Raw genomic sequence first — 23,215 nt, forward strand, 5'->3', positions numbered from 1 at the left:
TGCCGTGTTCCTTGGATTAATGCAACGTTTACGAATATAATAAAAATCGTATTTTATTTATTATATCTATAATATTAATGGATAAATTTAATACAATTTTCCCGAATAAAAATAATCTCATTTCAACTTCATTGAAAAGCCAAATACTTCATTCAATCGAATAAAATAAAATTAAAAAAATAATAATAAGAAACTGGTATAAAATAAAGAGACCTGTCCTCTCTTTCTCTCTTCTTGCCCTTATTGTTAGCCATGTTTACAGCCAAGTTCGCGTTTCAAGAGCGCGAACAGGCCGGCACCGGCGTTGGCTCGACGTAAAATGCGAAATAGGCTGGCCCCAGGCGGTACGGTGACGTGAATCGCGTGACTCCGCTCGGTTCGCTACGCTCGCTCGCGAGAAAACCAAGCGGACGGATCCCTCCGCGCACACAGAACACTCACTCGAGGACTTTCTTCGAGTTTACTTTCTTTCTTTCTTTATTTTTTTCCTTTCTTTCTTTTCCATGAAAAACTATCCCTCGCTGCCCCTTGTAGTCTCTAGATATTTATACCGTCAGCGCCTACCGGCGAGCGTTATCGAGACAGCGCACGCAATTCCGCTGGGACGAACAGGTTGGGAACGCTAACAAGGTACCCGCCAGTTGTATCGATACGGAGGGATGCTCATTTGTCGCGGTGCCTACACGAACTGTGTCGCTAATTCCACGTGAATCTCCTTCGAAGACAGGAGATTTTCTTCAACTCGAAGATGAAGGGAGTTGATAGGGAATCGCTCGAACTGAGCTTTCCTCCTGTTGATTTAAGTGGTATTGTTGTTTTTATATATTATTATATATTTTATCATGATTTAGAATGTTGATAGATTAAGAGAAAGTGTGTTTCTTTATGAAACTGTGTGAATTTTTGTATTTTAAGGATCGATTGTTTATGTAATTGCTTATTTAACTTAAATTTGTATTCGTATGAGTTATCTAGCTTGGATTAATATATTTTATTGGGAAAAAAATAGAAATTCAAATTGAAATATTTTATATTAACAATAAGTAAGTTGAATTAATGTTTGGACTTGGATAAATAAGATAATTTGAATTATCTTATTCGTGTTATATGAATAATTGAATACAGCATAAGGTAATGTTATTTTTTTGAAATAAAGATAGAATAAGATGATAAAAATTAGACGGTTAAACTTAGAAATTTCGTACAATTCGCCTCACAATATATTCGTATTCGTTACTCACTTATATCTACATGAATATATAAGAGTTGAAGATTCGGAGGCTTTGAGAGTTGAAAGTCTATTCCGCTTCTCAATAGCGATTGACGTATCATAAACTTACAAGGGAACGTCAAACTGAAACTTAAGACAATGTTCCTTCATGGTATATACTTGCTCGTGCCCTGTAGCGAGCTTGTAGGGGATATATGTAAAATTCAGACGATGTCTCAGAGTTTCTCGTTAACGTTTTCATCTTTTCGATATATCCAATGAAGGAGACTATTATAATCACGAAAATTTCAATGTTTCTCTTGTCAATTAATTTACAGATGAAATTATTTGTTATATCCTTTATAAGATGATTAAAAAATTTGCAAAATTTGTTTCGATTTTTAATTTTTTCATCTTTGAAAAGATATTAAACAACAATTAATTTTTTATTAAGATATATTCCATCCACATATTTATACCAATTATGTCAATTAAAATCTTGAATTCAACAGATAAAAATCTCTTGGAGCATAAAATCCAACAAAAAAGATCACGATCAATAAACAAAAATTAAACTAGAATTTTACACTATCCACATTTTAAATCTTAAAAAAAGTCATTTTTCCTTAACAATATTTGAAAAATAGAAAACTATTAAAAAAGTCATTGTACAACGAAATCCTCGTGCAAAGTTTATTTTAACGAAAGTCTCTTCTCTTTTCAACAAACTGCCTCCTTTTGATCGCGGATCCTTCTGTTTCGAAATTTTTTTCTCGGCACAAGCGAGGTGATTAATGCGCCGATGAGGAACATTTTTAAAAAACATAAGGTCGAATTAGCGACGTCTTGGCAATAGCCGAGGAAATTCCTTTTTTTTTGCAGGAAGTCGACGTTCCGTGCGCGACGGAAAGCAAGGCGTGGTACCGATTGCGTTTCCTTTTTTCTGCAATTAAACTCCCCTTGTTTCCATTCCCTGCTGGGGCCCATTAAGGTGTGGTACGACTTAAGCACACACTTACATTCCATTCTCCTCTCCCTCTTTCTGTCCGTTCCGCCTCGCTTCCTCCATCCATCCCTCGCCATTCTTTTCCATCCCTCTTTTCGGTATTCTTTTCTCGTCGAAGGAAACATCGATCTGCATTTATTAAGATGTGATTTGCATTGAAAGCATAGATCCTTATGGAGCTGTCGGAACATCGAATCCTCCTTCTCCTTTTCTCCTCCTCTTCTTTCTCGCTTCTATCCATCTCCCCCGCTTTTATAATTCTTGAATGTTGTTGGATGTAAGTTGCGTTTCCGAGCAAACGAGTTGGAATAGTTTTGTGTAACGCGGATGAATTGTACGGTTTTCAAATTGAAACGAGGAAACTTGGGATGTATCTAGGTCGGCCTGATATCTTTCCCCCCTTTCCTCCATTTTTTCTTTATTATTTTCTTTTTTTTTTTTATTTGTTCCCTTATTTTTGTAATTCGATTTCAAACCGAGATGATATGCTATGCATAGTTGATTATGCATTGTTTGTTTCGGGATATTCGAAATGAAATCGACGATGTTCCAAGAATTATTATATCGTTAAAATGTAAATGTATATCGTGAGATACATCGAATAAGAAATTCGATAATATTTTAAATGCAAGTGATTAGAAATTTTGATGTGGCTCAAAATATATTAGAGCTGAATAATTAAAATATAAAGATATATAAATATAAATCATAAAATGATGAAATGAAATTATATATATCTATTATTCTTATAATACATTAACATAAGAAAATACTTATATATAGAGAGAATCTTTATTTAAATTTTGTAAAAATTTTAACTTGCTAATTAACAATTACAATTTTATTTAATTTCGACATTCTTTGAAATCACGTTTTTCAAATTTTTTTCCTGATGAAAGCGCTATTTGTCTCGCCAAAAAATGATTGAACATTACAAAGCACGACGAATTGAAACGAAGGGAAATCGAAACACAAGAGAGCTGACACTTGGGGGCATCGTAAACGGCATTTTAATATTCTACAAACTGAGTGAATATCGATGAGATTCTCGACAGGGTCTTACAATATTCAGGTTAAGGGGATTCGATCTTGTAGGCAACTTAAAGTCGTTCCAAAGAAATACAGTCGTTTAAGCGTAAGATGGATCCTTGTCCGGGAAAATCGAAAAGATCCTTGGATCAGCTCGTCAAGACATTCTAATCTTTCTTCATGTGTACGATATCATTGATTATAATAATATAATGTTATTTTCATTGAAAATAATATTAAATAAAAACTAGATCGAGTTCTTATTATTATTGTATTTATAAAGAGAAGAGAGTTCTTTATAACTCAAAAAATTGTAAGGAAATAAAAGAAAAGAACATTTATTCTGTTCACAAGCGATTTCAGAATAGCATTAAGGCGAGTAATTAACTGCACAAAAGTTGGAATTCTTCTTGTCACAGACTTCACGGCATATAAAGTGAAATGTACGTACAAAAATGTAATTTAATGTTTGTCAAAGTTCATTCCTATGCTATCGCGACAATTTTCTAAAAAAAGAAAATTTATTAAGCTAGAAATATAATTGAAAATTAAATTTTTAATAATGAAATTACTAAACTAGAGATTAAAAGTTTTTTTTTTATAATTTTTCTTTAATTAAATAAATTACCAATTATTTATAAAAATAGTATAGATCTTTTGAAATTTGTATTTATATTTACAAAAAAAAAAACTCCTACTCTTTTTCACTTTTTCATTTATTCATACAAAATAGTATCATTAAAAAGTTTCGATTAAACGTTTAAACATTATGGACTTGTTTCCTTCTTAATTTCTCAGTCGATTTTAACGCGTCTTGCAGAATAATTCTAAACTGCTTTCCATATCTACATACAAAATGCAAACACGATCAACTTCAAAGTACAGACAAGGCATTTAATTTACTTAATCTCCATTTGATCTCCGTCTATGTTTTATTTACGATTTTACTTTAAGAAACAATTCTATTCATTCGTACATCGACTATACTGACATTTTCATTGCAATTTTCTTGTCATCGAATGAGTATACTCCAAATAATCCAAACCCAAACTTGAATCTGAATTATTCTAACATCGAAATTTAAATTTAAATCCAGATTCTTATTTCCTTACATGATTGAATTTAGACTTGAAATTAAATTCATTAACTCGGATCTAAATCTAACCTAATTATCCGTATATTGGAATTAGAATTAAAAAAATAGCTCTGAAAGGGCGAAAATAAAGGACGAAGAAGAAAATAACAAGAAGGAGAATTAACAAAAAGGAGAAAATCGGCGAGAAATTAATTCCACCAAGAAACTTGACACCAACCCGAGACCGCAAATAACGCTGGAAGCCAATAAAGCATCAACCTACATATATATATATATATATATATATATATATATATCTTCCTCCATCTGAAAACATTTCACGAAGCCCGTCTAATAATTTTTGGTCTCCTGTCTTCCCGAACGTGTTTTCCTGGACGAGATGACTCTGTCCCACGACGAACCGACCACGCGATAATGACGTGCTCCTTAACAAAGGAGGATGGTTTTCTTTTTCTCGCGCCTCTGGCCGCTCGAAATGGAGGGGAGGAAGAGGGAGAGAGAGAGGAAGGATCCAACAGATCGATTGTCAGACCGCAGGCTGTTAGAAGTTTAACTAGGGCGTGTATAAACTCTGCTCACGCAGTCGTCAAGCCGCGCACCGAGACCCTCCACAATGAATAAAAGATGCCACTGTTAAAGGCAATCCAACAGCTCTTCCCGAAGAAGCTGGCCATCTATCCTCTATCCCCTCCCCCTTTCCTCGTCGATACCCTCGAGGGACGGCCCTTCATACTCGAGAAATACCGGAACCCCCTTCGATCCCTTCGATCCTAGCTCGATGCCTGGTCCACTGAAAATCGCATGCCACGAGGAACAATTCTCGGCAACAATTCCAACTTTTCTAAACGAGTTACATCCCCCTTTAATGAGGAAACGAACTTTTTTAATGAGAACCGCCTTTTTCGCCGTCTTCTTCCACTCCCACTTGTCCGGCCCCTTTCCACTTTTATCGAGAACGAACGGGGGAAGGGGCATTCTTTTGAGGGAAGGGGCGAGGAACAAAGGCGAGAGGAATTTCGTTCGATGATTCCAATTAGCGTTAAACCGTCCTGACAGCTATCTTTTATCGATTCCGTTACCATTCCACGATCACGCGATAGAATGCAGGGCTTCCGTCCGTTCTTGGGAGATGACGATGATCTGACGGGGGGGAGGAGAGATGATTGAATCGATTGAAGTGATTGGAAAAAGGGTTATTTAGAATCGAAAAGGAAATGTTGCGTACAATAAATTAATTTTGAAATCTTTTCAGATATTGGAATACGATATAAATTTGGTAATTTTCTAAAATTATTTCGATACGGTATTATTATATTCGTAGTTTAAATACATATACGATCGGTATACGATCAATCACCAATTATATATATTATTGCATGTTTACGTTACGAGAAGTTCACTTCAAATTGACTTTAACGGAAATTCAATCGCGTTTTCGATAAGGATATATTTGGAATTAAACCCTCTCCTCACAACGATACTTGTGATTATATATAAACATTTATTTATTCGTATCGTATCGGGTAACGCAAAGAAGAAAAAAATGATTTAAAAACAAAATATATACGTAAGTGATACGCGTTGAAATTCTCTCTGCGAATTTTCAAGAGTAATTTGAACGGAATCATCGCCAGTGAGCTATTTGTTCCGTTGGATTTACACTATCGACGTAATCAAAATTTCCTGAAAACGGTCCGATCCGTTCAAATTATCGAGTCGTAACAAATTTCACGAGTAAACATTTTACCGATGCGTTAAAACAATGCGTCCACTGTAATACCTGGATTGCTATTATCGAGAGAGGAATAGATGTATATCGTCCGCGAAACTTTTTTACTCGTATCACGTTTTCTCCTACCGCAATTTGTTTACCGCCCGATAAAAAAAAAAAAGAAAAATCTTTTGTTCACGCGCGTTTCACTCCGCGAAGAAAATGAATATTGAATATTGAATTGTTTGGAAAACTCGATATCGAAATCCAAGGAAAAATTGGAAAGTAATACTAATCTTTGGAACTAGAATTCGATCCTATCTTCCTCCAGATATTCTCTCTCATTGATTTTTCCAACAATGAATATCCTCGAGTAATTTGATTTTTAAAAATTTGGGATCGTTTGGAAAATTCGATATCGAAGTTTAGAATAAAAAAAAGAAAGAATTATTTATTTTTTTGACTTTAACAAATTTTTAAGTACTTGCTTTTATCATACAGAAGATTTTGGACTCGTATAACATTTTCTCGATCGAATGAAAATTCAGCAACGATCGTAAAGATTTCCGTGTTTCAGGTGACTCTTGCGATTCGCGGAGTGAATTATAGGCTCGTTAATCTTAATAAATTGCTCGTAGCAATTGGGGAAACGAAGAATTGAGTAATTGGGCCACAGGCATCGATCATTTTCACTCAATTTCATCGAAAAACGAAGAAAACGTTTCTATTCATGAGCGGCGGGGATATAGCAACTAGGTCACGCGCTGAAATTTTCTAAGCTGGAATCTCCGCCATGTAAAGTCTGCTTAAGCTTTAATCCCATTTTCTCTAATGTCTGGAGGAATGGTGGTTAAATAATTGCGCGTCTTTTACCATAATATACATTTATTAATCCACCTAATCTTTCGTTCTGATAATTCTTCCAATAAAAAAAAAAAAAAGAGGAGACGAAGAGAATCAAAGAATAAATATTCCAAAAGTGAAAATAAATTTCCCTTCCCACGAAACCTCGCCTAATTTAAATAACAAAAAATAAAAAAAACATTACCTCGAACGATAAAGTCGGGGCAGCTGCATCCAAGACAAATCGGCGATCGATCGAAGGATACGCATTCCGCCGCATTACAACGAGGAGGGAATCGAAGAGTTAATAGCGTCGGTAAATTATTCCAATCACTCGATAGATCCCATAGTAGCCGGTTGAACGATCGCGCGGCAATCGGGCCGGCATTAATAACCCGATTGATTTGTCTATCGGGAAGAAAAGCCCTGAATCAACGTCTCCGCGCTTTTTATCTTCCTCGTCCCGGTATCCTCCCCCTCCCCCTTCGTGAAAAACGTGAAGGAACGATGGAGAGGAGGGGGGAGAGGGGATGGACGGAGCGGGGAACGACGCGCGGAAGGTGGAAAATGGTATAGATCGATTTGGTCAGGGGAAGGGTCAAACCAATAAAATCAAACGCGGCTAATTCGTTTAATGGCCGTGACCCAAAGCTGGCTATTTATTTAGAGGGATGTATATATATATATATATATATATATATATATATATATATATATATACTATATCGAACGATCCTCGAGATACCCAAGAGCTTGGCCTCGGGCTGGCTAACTGATGATCCGCAGTCACGTTCACGCAAACACGATTGCCGCGCCGATTTAATCTACTCAGATCCTCGAAGGAATCTTTTATGCTTGCTCCGCTCGCTTGCTTCCCCAACGATGACCGAATTGCCTCGAATTCTTGCCACGGGACGGGAGAAAAGGAGTGGATGGGAAGAGAAGATTCGATTTTGCGAATCACGGTGAACAATCCCCTCTCCTCTCTCTCTTTCTCCCCTCCCATTCTCCCCTATCCTTAAAAAAGTATCTCGGGAATTATGCGGAATCGAAATGTGGGGACCGTAACAGCTCGATTCCGAGCAATCGAGTCCCTGGCTTCGGTTGACACGCCAACGATTGTGCGTGTCTCCGTTTGATCGTGCCACATAAGTCTTTGTGACGAGAGGAAGGGAGGGAGGGGAGTGGTATGGTCAAGTTAAACGGGGACACCCCGTGCCATCCTTGCCTCGGGATTGATGACCGGGGCGGAGATGTTTGTTTCTGGGGGGGGAGTAAATATTATGATTAGAGGAGAAATCTTTTCCAGGGATCGTATTTCTTCCCGACGTTTCGACCACGTTTTTCGAAATGTTTTCTCTCTTTTAATGGGTGGAGGGAGGGAAGGATACATATTTTTGGCATTCTGTTCGAACGAATATGATGTTCCTTTGGTTGGTGGAATTCGATAGGGTTGATTTTTGTAATGGAGGAAGATATGTATTTACGGAGGGAAAGGATTTAATTTTGTGATATGGTATTGATAAATTTTTCCATATTTTCTCTTTTATTGTAATATCGATAAGGATATATGTTATTTGAATCATTTTTATAATTTTTGAACGTTTGTAGCTAGTGTAATATAAATTGTAGAATTTCGTTTCTCGAAAAAAGAAATAATAATAATAATAATTTATGCAAATCTGAGTTAAGTTCATCATTTCGAAACAAGGGCGCATAACATTTGAAATTTAAAATAATACATCCCTCCCCTACGGATATTTCTTTCTCGTTTCTCGACGATGAAAAATACGATGCACGAAACGCGAAAACGAAAAAGTTTGGAAAATTAAGCATTTGAACGTGCACGAGTATAGTTCAGCTTTCCAGATTATTTGCATCAACCGAGTTTAAAAAAAACCTGGCAGCCCGAACACTTTATATATACGCTCGTCGCATAATGGTTGCACGCTTGAATTTTGTTTCGCATTTCGTCATTCTATTTAAATGCTCGAAAGAATGTGTATGCATAAAGAAGAAAAGGAAAAAAGCATTCGCTCGAAGGATTATTTTTATATTCGTGCAAATATACGTTTCCAAGGAAACGAAATTCGATAAAAAAATCCCTCGACTTTCCTTCGATCTATCTTATTCTCTCGTTGAAGACACTTCCAGAACTGTCTTCTGGAATATGATAACAATTCTAAAAATATCCCAAATAATAATTTCCCTCGAATTCAGAATTTTTATTCCCTCCATATCTTATCATCCCTATTAATCCAAGAAATCCGATTGAATTTAAATTCTTCCCCTCCCCAATTTATTACGAACTACTTCACGAACTCGTATATATTTCCTACGCTTTGCTCCATCAATTCTAAAGTTGCCTGGCAATAATGGGTGCAAGTTAAGAAAAAAATTTTTCAGCCTGTCCGCTCGACGAGGCCCCCCTTCCAACCTTGTGGAAGCGCATTATCGTCAAGGGTTCAACCAGTGTAAACTCCTGGGGTTGCACGTGCAAATTGAGCACGACTTGTTTAACATGGTCATAGGACCTGGCCGGGGTCGTGCTCGGATAAGTCGTGCCCCTTGTTGCACCCTGCGTGTATATACGTATACGTACACATCTCCTTCAACAAGTCCCGTACAAGTCACGTCTGCGGAAATACAATCGTTGATTTAATCTTGTGGATTTGGCTAGGTGTCTTGTGTATCCAACGTACCAAAGATCGCGCGCCTCTTGCTCCTCCACGGCTCATTAGTCGACTTGTATATCTACCCGCGCAAAATACATATTAATTTTATAAATTGTAACTCTATAAATTGTTTTATATTAGATATATTATTGTGTTGATTAATTCAAATGTGTTAAATATATATTAAATATGTCAATTATTTATATAAATGTATCGCGATATAATTTTTTTCATATAATATATATTTCAATTGTACTGTTAGGTTTGTAATATTATGCATTATTTATTTACATGTAAATATATCAATTCTATAAATTTTCTTCCTCAACTGATTTGATGATGATTATCTAGTCTGCATAATTATAGAATAATTTCGAGAAGAACGAAGCTGTTAACTTTATCAAGATTCCGAAACAAGGAACAATCGTGGGAAACGAAGAACAGAGGCGAGTCTGTTAATCAACTCGGTACAACGTCGATCGCGTTCACGTTTAACGGTTGAAACGCCAAAATTGTTTCCGCTCAAGTATCAAAAGGCTATACACGGTATCGCCGCGTTATATCGGCGGCATAAACGATGATCGTGTTTAGAAATAAAGCAGTTGCTCTGTTCCGCTTCTCTCCGCTTCATTTTGTGGTCGAGCGATTCAACCGTTGAGAACAGAAAAGATATTCGATTCTTCCAGATCGTCTGGCATCACAGCAATTGTCATTAAATTATTCTGCGCCTTTACTTTGGTGAAATATCCGGTATCGATGTTGTCGTGCTTCGTTTTCCGAACCACGGCAAAAAGAGATATTATTCTCAATGCTTTCTCTCCCTCTCTCTCTCTCCTCTCTCTTTCTCTCTTGCCGTTGTTTGCAGGAACAACCGCTACGAGCGTTCGTGATCATCGAGAGTTGACTAGGCGTAAACTAACGGGGGTTGTTCGTGCAAATTGAGCACGTTTAACCTGCTGAGAACGCAATACCTACTCACTACAGAAATGTTCTTTCTTCCATTTATTACTGCTACTTTGGTTTTGAATAAATCTCGAGCAGTTCTCAGTATTTTTACGTTTTATCATAAGTTTCGAGGCTGAAATACTTGAAGAAAGGGGTTTTTTTTTTTCTTTAACGCGAGAGAAAGAGTGATTTCGGTAAGCAGGCATCGAGCTGGACAAAAATTCAAGCCGTTGTGTTTGAAATAATTATATTTCGAAGTTGGGAATGTATTCGGTATTTTAAATATTGCAAATGTAATGGAAATCCTTTATGTTTGAAACTTCGCGAGCCGAGAATTGGACCTTTCTCAAGAGGGATGTTTAAGATAGCTTCTCGATTCGAGAGATTAAATCTCGAGCTTTATGAATTATGGATATCGAATGAATGTTTTATTTGCCATCGTCTTGCTCGACCTGCCGTCACGTTTGTACGGCAAATATAATATTTCAATCATCGAAGATTAATTGTAAAAATATAGACAAGGCGGAAAAAAAAGGATTAGAATCGTAGAAGGTAAATTTAAATGGTCGAAAGGTTACGCTTCTTCTCGAAATCTTAGTTTAAACAACAACGTCCGCATCGAAGATTCTCCTTCCACCCTCCCGTGGATAGCCCAGATTTCCTCTTTCCTTGGCGAAACTGTACAAAGTAAGTTCGAACATTCCGCGGCCAACCGATGCCTGATGAGTTTCCAATTTATCTCGTGATCCATTCGACAGGTTTTTGGCGACACGGATCACCGTGAACAGAAACTCCATTAAGAGACGTGCCGTCCCCGTCCCAGAATCTAATGTATTTTAATGGAATTCTTGGTCCGGTCGTTTCTCTTACGCCACGCTTGCCCCCCTCCACGTTTGCCGAGGGGATGAGCATTAGCGGAAAAGTTAGCCAAAGTACCGCGACCCGGGGTGCAGCTGTGGCCGGTTCGCACGCGGTTTTTCCTTCGAACCAGCGGGTTAACGCTTTTACTTAGCTTAACGTTCGTTAAGGGAACAGCTGCCGCTCGCCACCGCTGGAAAACGTCGTCGATGTTTTCTTTTTCGCGTACCAGCTTCTCTCATTTGGAGGGGATCTTCCTCTTTCTTCCTCTTTCCATAAATATAACCCCGTTGCCGCGATCCGTCGCTTTAATCCGGCACGAATAAGAAGAGCGTGATGGAAATGTTACGGACGTTTGCCGAGATTTTTGCAAAAAATGTGGCAAAAAAAAAAAACAACCGTTAATGACAATTATCGTCCTTTTATCGTCTGTTGAATTTTGGAAAATTTAAAGAAGCTTGAAAACTTTAAAAGCTTTTTAAAGGGAAGGATTTGAGGAGGACGTAAAGCGTGATAATGTTTTGATTTTTAGTTTTTTAAATAACGATAAAAAGATAACGACAATCCTCGTATTTCGTAAAATGGAGATTTAATGAAAGAAGTGTGGTACTTTTTTTTTTTTTTTTTTAGAAAGCTTTTTAATTTTGATGATATACACGGGAAAAGAATTTTAATATTATACATAAAATACAGTCGAATCTCTCTGAAACGGTTGAATATTAATTATTTCAACACATATTTTTCCCTTTAAATCTGATAAAATATTAACACCGATCGTCTCTTTCGCAATGTCTCTACCCACTTATAATAAATTCCATGAATTAACAAGTTAAAATTTTTACATTATAGACTAATGTATTAAAGTTAAGACATTTCATTGAATTATAATTTATAGATCAATTTGCAGAAACGATTCTCGAATAAAAATAAATTTCGAACGAAATTTAAAACAATTCCTCGATAGAATAAGCCCTCCGCTTAAATCCATGTCGGCTCGTTTCGTTGAAAACCTTTTCCAGATTAACCCTATACGTTACACCGCCGAGCCGACGGTTGTCCGGATTTCCACGTCCGGCCTGTCTCTCGGGCCTGCATTATTTAACCGACTCCCTCTCTAATTAACGAATCCGCGGTTGTTTAATTTCACCGGCGCGTCATAAACGCGCGCCATGTTTAGCGCGTGCACGCGCCACTAACCGCCGAGCATTCCGATAAATTTTGGCCGCGATTAACTTCCACGTTATCAACTATTGTTCCGCGCAAATTGATTTTGATATTTTGAGCCTGCATATCGTCTTTACGCGGGAGTATCGAGTCATCGAACCGAGGCGATCACTCGTTCATCAATCGACAAAGACTTTGGAGAAGATATTTCGTCAATTTTTTTTCTTTTAAAATAACGGAGAAAGTAGTAGGAATTTTTGTGAATCTTAGGAAATTATGATGTTTGTTATGTATTGTGTATATGGATGGTGATCAATTAGTTTTGAAGGTATATGTAACGATTATTGAGATACGATATAATTTTATACTCGATACTATAAGGATTAATTTTAAATTCATGGGGGAGGAAAAAAGAAAATGAGACGAATTCATGTGAATTTTGGAAAGCACATTTAGCTGGTTTTGGAATTTAAAATCCTTGAAGAAAAAATGTAATTGCAGTTACTTCTTTCGCGCTTGCAACCTAACCCCGGATTTAACTCAGGCGTGAAGCCCTAATTGGGGTCTGAATTTAAACAGATTGGAAAGAAATTGGTGAGATAAATTTTGCAAGTTTGTATAATAGAGAAAGGATTTTAAGCAAATTTGGAAAGCTAACATTTTCAAGTTATAATTTTCAAGTATATATTTTACATTGTATCTTTGAAAAAATTGATATCTCTTTTACTTTATTAATATCAAAATATACTGAGTATTCTTTCTCTCTTTTTTTATATATGTTAAAATTTAATCAATTTAACAAACATTTGTTTTTTTTATAATAAATATTCCTATAATAATAACAACATAAATATTAAAAAATAAAAGAAGGATATAATACAATTTAAATAATTATAAAATACTGAAAATTTTGCAAAGCAGTTATTAATTAAAACATTTATCTAATAAATAAATAGTTCATAAGTAGATAATCATTAAGCAAGTAAGTTTGAGACAGATGGCTGTCATTAATTACCTGACGATAGTCCATGATATTGACCTGGAGGTTAATTACTCTTAAGGTTGATTAACTGCTCTTCTATTGACTAATGCTGAAAGCTTAATTGCGCCTCAAGTGTTTGACATTTAGATGATTATTGACAGGTGATAACTAATCTTGAAGTCGAATGATTAAATCTGAGAATTGATCGATTCACTCACAATATAAGTTTCTGTAACTTTATTTTTTTAAATAAAATAAAAAGAAATAAAAATGATTTTCATCAATACGAAACGAATAAAACTTTAGTCTACAATATTTACATGGAATATTCTTCAAACATTTAATTAACATAAATTAATTTCTATTTTGATTAAGAAACTTTCGAGTTTCTGACACAGTTATTTGTATTGAAGAGAAAAGGGAATATTCTGAATGTTCAAGTCCTTGTAAGTTATGATCTAATAAAATAATATCAATTATAGAAAAGGTATTTAAATTTGTCAATTAAAAAATAATTATGTTCTATTTATTTTCTAATAAATGTTTCAAATTATTTCATAAAAAAGTTTTGCGAATTTTTTGGAAATTGATAGTAGAATAGCAAATAATTGCGTCGATGAGAAATGAGAAATATTGATAATGAACAATAGTAATTTATCATCTAATATATTTAAACTTTTTAAATTTTTAAATAATTAGAAATAAATACAATGTTCTTGAATTATTCTAAAATTAGAAATTATGTACAATTTATAAAACATATATTTTATAAGAGAAGGGTCAATATTAATATCATTAACAGTAATGAAGATTTGTATTTATTCGTGGAATAAACAATATAAATATATAATTATTATATATAAATATATAATATATATTAATATTATATATAATATATATTATATATAAATATGTATTAATATTATATATAATATATATTATATATAAATATATAATAATTATTTACTTTTCAATATAAATTTCTTATTTTTTCATTTGTATTCTTTTTAAAAAATGCGCCATTACAATCGAAACTGCTCGCGATAGACAACTCGAATATATCGATAATCAGCGCCACCACTCATGGCGTCACGTCGATGAGAACTTCGCGGATTTAGTGCACAATTCAAAATGGTGACCTGTAGACGAAATTGGTGTTTATAACAGTGAAACGTAGTGAAACGAGCGGCATTAACGGTTATAAGCGATTCAAATTACACCAGTATATAGATGGGCACCTACTACAATCAGTGTGCATCATGTACAATTACATGTGACTCTGGCGTGTGCAACCACCGATTAATTTATCGTTCCATTATGAAATATTAACCTTCCAATCGGCTACTTTATTAGAGTTTATCGCGTCGACAGGGCTTCGTAACTTTACACCTCGAGAATAATAATAGTGCATTATAATTTGGTGAAAGAGAGATAGAGAAGGATTGTAAACAGGACATTTCAAAGATATTTTGAGCAAGTATGCATGAGTAAATGAATTGAATGCATGGGTGAGTGAATTGAAATATTAATTCTTTTATTTCTATAATGGCTGATATTATACTATATTATGTATATTATATTATATTATCATATTAGCTGTCAGATTATGAGGTTATGTTTGAACTATCATTATATTTAATCTATTATATATCTATCTACTGTTTCTATCTTGTAAGATAGAAATGATATGAAAAGAACATTTTTGTTTTAAACAATATATTTAAAAAGTTAGAAGACTATTTCTTTTAATCGATAACATTGGAAAATTATCAATTATGTATAGCTTATAAATGTACATGGTACTATTAACCTTCTATATTTATGTATCTTTTTTATTCATTTTTCTTTCATAAATAGATTATATTGAATGAAACATCAATATTTATGAATGGGTTAACGTAATAAAAGAGAATAACATGATAAATTTCTTTAATTATTATTTTTTCAGATGTTCGGAATCATAATAAAGTTTTGAAAGAGATATCATAAATTTGACGAGTAAATTGGAAACTAAATTAACAATTGTAATATTAAATAAAAGATACAAATAGTTTATTATTTGTATCTTTCTATTTCTATTTCTTGAATAAGTACTTGTTCAAATATATATAATATATCTCAAAATGTTTCGTGAAATACTGTTATTATTCTAATTTCTTTCTTACTTATTATCAGAAATTTTACTTTTGATTTATGAAGAAATTGAATTATATTGTATCATGCTTAATATGAAAATGATTCAAAATAAATGTAAATGTAGTAAAATGTTATTACAAAATAATATATCATAGATAGATTTTGCATCTTCAGGAAATTTATAATGTCTCTTTCAATTTCTTTCCTTCAAGTATTTTATAATATGTCCTTCAATTCCTCTTCATGCTATTCGTACTCTCTTCAATTTCAATTCCATTTAACATTTAAATCATATATTGATGCTTATTTTTTCTATATGTTTTTTACACTTCTACATCTTTATTATTATATTACTTCCTCCTTAATTCCTTTGGATATTAATTTGTTAATTCTATCTCGTCGTTCTTCCAATCATATCTTTCCAATTATCTACTAATTGATCCAAAAATTCAAGACACGTGGAAATCTGATACATAAGCAAAAGGATACACCGTACACGCAAACAAAATGATATTTTTTTCACAGATCAATATCTCGGCCAGCAGCTATCCCGACTAAGCGAATATTTAAGAATTCATTATTCCTTCTTGCCAGAGGTTTACGGGAGTGAAAGCTAAGGCTCGTCCGGGATCGAAAATCTCGAATAAGACGAGCCATGCATTATAGATACCCATTCAGAGCACCGGTGGATAGTTCGTAACCACGTTGGCACCGGAAGAGCCTAGTTTGGTATACCCTCAGCCGGTCGAAAAAGGAGAGAGAGATCGAACCTATCTTCCACAAATAGAAGTGATACGGAAAATCGGTAAAATGGGAGAAGAAAAGAGAGATTAGACTTTCATGAGTAAAAGTGACGAATCGAAGTAAACGAAGAATAGAATGAAACAGTAGAAAGAGAGGGGAATGTAACAGAGAAATCGAGGAAAGGCGAGATTAGATCACTTTCTACAAATGAAAGTGGATACCGAGAATCGAGAAAATTGAAAGAATGGTGAAATGAAGAGGCGAAAAGAACGCACAAATAATTGAATGATCGAAAAATGAAAAAGGAAAGGAAGGGAAGGGGAACAGGATCGAAAAAAGATAGAAAAGGACGAGAAGGGAGGAGAAATACCTACGGTGGTATGGATGGTGAGAAAAGATGGTGTGGCATGGCAAAAAGAGAGCGGAAACGTTGGGTGGGGGTAGGGTAGAGGGTTCAAATGATTTAGCCCCGCCGTGGGGTTAGATCCGCAATTTCGTTTGAAACATTCATGAGAAATATCCCTCGTCTAGTACCGCAGCTGCACCGTTTAAAGAATTGCGCCACGCGGTCGCGACCGTTTACTTATCTGGATGGCTTCCTCCTCGGGGCTTCCACCCACTCTTGAAGAAACCAGGGAAGAATGTTTCGCCCGCATAACCGGATCTTTCTCCGCGGCCAGGCCTTACGAACTGAAAAAAGAAAAAAAGAAAAAAAGAAAAAAAAGAAAGAAACGAAAAAACGCTCCCGGCACTCTGTGGATGCTGGCGATCTCGCGGAGGGAAACAAAAATAAAACAAGCCTTGCCGGATTTCACGGTCTTCTCACGGCCCAGAGAAATTCCACGCGCGACTTCTCCTTTCAGCAATCCCTCTCTCTGTGTATTTCCTCCTTTACTTTCTATTCCATCTTCATTCTCAGTCCCTCGACGAGCTTTAACGAGATTATGGATCAACGTCAATTTCTTAATCGAGTGACACGATCTTTGATCGTTTAATGCTATTTAACTTCTTTTTTTTTTTCTTTGTCATACACAAATAGATTATCATTGGAGTTGATACACTTCGCGCATAAACTTATAAGGCGATATATCTTCATCCTCCCGGTTGGATTAATAAAAGTTTTAACGAAAGATGCTTTTTGTTTTAAAAACTTTCGTTTTTCTCTTCCATGTTTTGCTAAAACTCTCGTATATTTTTCTTCGTAGAATTTTTTTTCATAAAATTGACGTTCTTAACAAAGTATTTCAAGGTTATATATAAATTGGGGTAAAATATATTTTTTTTGACAGATTAAAAATCACATTGACATTCTTCTTTTTTTATTCGCAAAATAAGATATCATCCTGCGATTCTGCGCCAACCATCGCTGACAATTCACGAGCCATATCGTTTATCGGATTTGAATAATCGGCGAACTGTTCGTTGCCAGCCCTCTGTTAGCATGCAGACGGTCAAACTGATTATTCCATTCCGTATGCCGGTCGAATAATGCTAATACGTCCGGTGTACCTGTATGTAATTGTTACCAAATATTTGCCCCGGAATATTGGAACTTCCTGCCGGTTTAATGGGGGAACGATCGTTACAGTTTCCTTGACGAAACTTTAAGGTTGCGCACCAGGACGGAAATTGCGTCCCGCTCGTTCTTCTCGATCGAAAATGGGCTTATTAGCGTGAAGTGTTCCCCAAGTATTTTCGTCCTTAGGATTGGTAATTGGTTTCATAAATATAGAGGAAACTTTTCCACCCTCCTCGTTTCTTCTTCAGCCTATTTTGAGCGTATTCGTAGGATAGTAGAGTAGTAACATAAATATCGAATGTAAAGGAGTTTGTCTTGATTCTTCTTTCTTTTTTAATTCTATTTTTAAACATTTTTGCGTGAAAAATCATTGAATTGGAAGAAAATGTATAAAAGTATCTTGTAATAGTTTTTAATTTTCTAAGAACTTCTTTTATTCTTCGTTGAGGAAACTTGATAAAGGCAAGATTGAATTCTTAAATAAAATATATATATATTGTTCCAGAGTAATAAGTTTTCTTTATCTTTGAAAAGTTTGATATTATTCCAATATTTGACGTAAATTCGCTGAAAATTAATTTTTTTAACATTTTGAAAAATTTTTGTTGAAATAACACGTTTCATTTTTGTAATTCGAGTATTTTTTTACGTATTTTATACGATTGTGCGGGGTAAACGAATGTATTTGGTTCTTCTCTTAGTGAAGTTTCAGGAGGAAAGATTACTTCGATCCGGCTTAGGTGATTGAGATGACCAAGACCGGAAGGCTCCAAGGTTGCAGCCATTTTTCTTATCAAATTACCCTTAAACCCTTCGTTTATCCCGAGAAATTATTCTTTTTTCGATGAGTTTACTTGTTGCCTATATATACTCTAACGAAAGGAACCGATTTATCGCAGGTAAGAGTTCTATTTAAAACGGAGAGGAGATACATAATAGCAGTTAAAGGGAAATGAATTCTTAAGGAAAGAAAAGTCTCGTAATGTCGTTCGATCTTCCACTGTAAACTTTCTTCAAATTTAAGTAAGAAGATAAACTTATTGGATCTAAAATCTATTTGCATTTCCTTCATATTATTACACTATTCTTGATATACAAAATTACAAATTAAAATATTTCTCTTCTTTTCTTCATTTATAATTTCTATTAATATCTCTTCTTTTACAAATTATAATAGTAATTTTTCTTTTTTTATAACTTCAGAGTAATCGTTTGCAAAGAAAATTAATTACACAGACTTTTGTTTCCTTTATCGATTAATATTCTTATTGCAAATAATTCACAAAATCACATCTACCTATTGCATTCAAATTCTTCCTCGTCGATCGCATCGATCCTCCCGAAAACGAATACTATCCATTTCGAAAAAATCCCGATTCCCCGATAAACAACGATCTCGATCTTGGAAATCGGTTGGTGTCGATTTCACGGTCGGCACGTGTGGTTGAACCCGGCCGAAATTGGGCGAGGCGGAACTTGCGGAATTTTCGATGAACTGTTGGAGTGGGCGGCCGAGCGGAAACGAAAGATATTCGTCTATTCGAAGAAGAAGGAGACCGTTGTCGACATCGGCGACGACAGGATCCATCGAGTTCCGCTGAATAACGATAGCGCGCGGGTGTAACGGGAAAAGGACCTTAACATCGCCGGTCGTTGGCGTGCTGGCCTCGTCCATACCGTCCTCTATTCAATTATCGGTCGTTCAGCACTCTCCGCTCGTGCGCGCTCGTACAACCCTCGTGTTACTTGGAAAACGCTCGAATCCTCTCGTCTCGCCTCGAACGAAAACGACGTCGTTATTTTTTTCCAAGCCCCCCGAACCGTAAACAGTAAGCTCATTTTTCTATTCCAGATTTCGATTGCTTCTCCTAATAATTTGTTTTGCCAGCTTGAAGATTGCTCGAGATCGACAGAGTGATAATATCAGGTAGTTTAAATTTTCTTTCAAATATTAGAAAATATTAGATCAAACATCTGTTTGAGAAGTTAAGATAACCTAGTTTTATTAAGTTTTACTTCTCCGTTTCAAAGAAAACATTTCAATTTTATGATATAGATTTACAAAAAAAAAAAAAAAAAAGATTCCTAATTTAAGAATCTAGTTTACTTATACTTAATCAAATATTAATTCAAAATGCAAAGGATGTTTGCTGTTATCTCGCGCACGTCACAAATTAATCATCAAAGTCCCATCACTTAAGAGTAATGAATAAATTATTCAAACACGCATTCGATCCTTTCCAAGGCAAGTATTTCGCCGTATTCCTCCCCGTGAAACGTTATTCCTATCCTCAAGAAATTCTCCTTTACGCAAAGTTCCCCCCCTCCTTCTCTCATCGTGCGACAATTGAATTTCTTCGAGCTCGAATTACATCGACGCTCATCACATCGAAGAACAATCCTTTCGGAACAGGTTTCCGCAAATTCTGTCGCGCCAATACGAAAAAAAATCCTACGATGTTTTCCGCGACGAGACCATCCTCCCCGAGAATCCTCCCCTGTCTACGTGGGGGTGGCTTCTCCAGTGGCCAGGATCGCCGTCCATATACAACAGCGAGCCAGACGAGCGCAATAAAACGAGAGAGGAGGGGTGTTAAACTTTATTGCGGAAGGGGGGAAGCTTGTTGTCCCCTCTCGAAAAAGGCTGTTATAACTTTATCGTAACGCGATGCGATCGAATTCTTTCTCGCGGACAGCTTTTTCGAGCCGCGAGACGCGATTTATTCGTGAGACGCGCGCAGAAAGAAAAATTGTCGCCACGATGATGAACGTAAGAATCTCGTGGAAGGATCGTCTTAATGGTTACGTCGATACGCGTCTTCAATTTGATTGAATATAGCGAGGCTAATAATCGAGAGGATGTGCATTAGTGTATAATTGAATCGGTAAGTGCTTTCATTTAGTCATTGTTACGCCGGCAAAATTGGAAAAGCTCTGGAAACTTGTGTAATCGTTGTCGTTCGAAACTGATGGGCTTTTTTTTTTCCTCCCTCTTGTGCGTAGTGTTTTTTTTTTATTTTTTTCTTTTTTTTTTATTGGGAATAATAGGCGGTATCGATCGATGCGTTGAGAGATACGTGATTTCGTTGCAAAAAATGGGATTTAAAATCTCGCGAAAAATTATTTTAACAATGAAAATTGTTGTGCATATACATCGTTATACGTATACCGACAATTTAATCTCGCTGAAGTTTTTTTTTCTATAAACTTATCAAGTTTATGAAAACTTGAATTTCTCTTTCGAAGTTTAGTGCAAAAATGTATAATTATATCAGATCAGATTTGACGATGAAATCAAGTTAATTAGGTCAATTATTTATATTGCATATCGATTGTTTTGTAGAGTAATAATTGGTCAAAGATACGTGTTATAGAAATTTACAATATGCAATTTAAATATCTTCGTGCTCTCTTCCAGTTCCATTCCGCTTATTTTATCGTAATAAAGAGTATTTTTGATTTTTGCAAATTAAAAGAAAAAGAAAGTACGCTCTTCCTATTGAATTCGATCTCATTGAATTAAAAATTATACAATAGGATGTTATTTTCTCTGCTTTGGCTTTTGTCTCATCTGATAAAACGTATGTTTGTAATTTTTTTTTTTTTTCTCCTTTTTTACGTCCGAATGAAGCAGTATTATTGCAGTAACGTTGTTACATGAATAGAGATTGGAAATGGAACGCGAATAAAGGAGAGAAATATTGTGAGAAAAGTAATTCTGATATAAAAACGTTTCTTGTAATATTGTATCCTTTGAAAGTTTTATAACACCAAAAGCCAATGATATTCGTCCCAGGGAATATGTTAAAAAACAATTCTGCCCGATCGATATTACAAATTGTAGAATTGTAAATTGTAAAATCGTTGCATAATAATGGAACAAATCGATCGTGTTATTTTTTTTTTTCTTTTATAAAGAAATAATGCTTTTCATAATCGGGATATACATTGTTTTCCAAGTGTGAATAAAAATAAAATTTTTGTAAATTATTTTGCACAATTTTTAAAAATTGAATTCTAATTTGTATTGTAATGCAATTTTAACTTCATTTGCATGATAAGATACAATTCCATAAATGCGGAAATCTAATCAAAATATGTTATTACACAATTTGCCTTGTCGAGACTCCTAATTGAATCTAAAATAATTTCATTTAAGAGAAACAGAAAACATTTCCTTTTTACATGTCCATCATCTATTATCATATCCTCTTATCTCTTTGTTGAAACTTTTAAAACTTCCTAAGCATTTTCTTATTTTTTTTCAAAATATTTAAAGTTTATGCAAGCTTGAAAAAATCTTATATTATAATTTTATAGAAATTCACAGACATTTTATTTTAATTCATTTAAAATATTACTTACAAGGGAAAAAGAAACTTCAGTTTTCTTCAGAGAAAGAGATCACTACAAGAATATAGCAAAAGGAGTTCGATCGTTCGAAATAATTTTTATTTATTTCATCGTTTTCATAAAAAAAATCCTCGTGAGTACAAAATTTAATTACAAGATCCAAAACTATCGACTTGCTTCATGACCATTAACTAATTGCATTTTGCTAATTACTCGCAAATCCTTCCGTTTCCACTTTCGCAACTCTGTATATACCGAATACACGATCGTAAATACCTCCACTTTCGAAGTGCCTTCGGCTCTTCTCGTCTTTTCCATCCTCTTCGCCATCCCTTCCTTTGGCTATTTCTGTCTTCACTTGTCAGGAACACAAATAAAGACTTTGGAATGGTTAACTGGCGAGGAAGATAGCGAAGAACGAGTACGCAAGAACGATCATCGCCATTTCTCCGCGGATCTTCCAGCTTGAAGCTTTAATGATTTGTAACTTTTATTAGGGAAGCTCTTCTTATCGGGTTTTTTCGTAAAAAACAGAGACGAGATTTTGTTTTGAGAAAAAAAAGGTTTGAAATTTGATAGACAGTCGCGAGGCCTTTCGACATCTTGAAAATGAAACGATTCTTTGAGTTGAGTTTAAACTATGTAACAAGTTGTACATACAATTTGTTAAAAGAATAAAAAGGAAAATTTTATGCAAGCTTGCTATATTTTATTTAAATATTTTTTGAGGAAATTTTATGAAATTCTATATATTCGTGAAGGTGTAAAAGGATATATCATGTAATATTAATAATTCTTTTTGTGATTGACAAATTTGAAGAGGTTAGAATGCAAAGAACAATTTTCACGTTAATGTATCTTAATATTTATGAATTATGGAAGAAGTTAATTAGATAAAAACATCTGTGATTAATGTTATTAATATTTGATACACAATAATGCTT

General features: G+C 34.8%; 1 protein-coding gene across 6 annotated transcripts in view; it reads left to right on the forward strand.

The window, feature by feature from the left end:
• LOC411345 (neurotrimin) overlaps nt 1-23,215 on the forward strand; it is a 442,810-nt gene that overhangs the window by 197,645 nt on the left and 221,950 nt on the right. The window contains exon 1 of one of the 6 annotated variants that reach the window (XM_006559907.3): nt 14,607-15,027. The exons of the other annotated variants lie outside the window; for them this stretch is intronic. Coding sequence (XP_006559970.2) covers nt 15,024-15,027 — 4 coding nt within the window. The 5' untranslated portion in view covers nt 14,607-15,023. Of the gene's footprint in view, nt 1-14,606; nt 15,028-23,215 lie in introns of those variants that run through there. 6 annotated transcript variants of the gene reach the window in all.

This window comes from Apis mellifera, linkage group LG9 (assembly GCF_003254395.2).
Source record: "Apis mellifera strain DH4 linkage group LG9, Amel_HAv3.1, whole genome shotgun sequence".
Classification (NCBI taxonomy): Eukaryota; Metazoa; Arthropoda; class Insecta; order Hymenoptera; family Apidae; genus Apis; species Apis mellifera.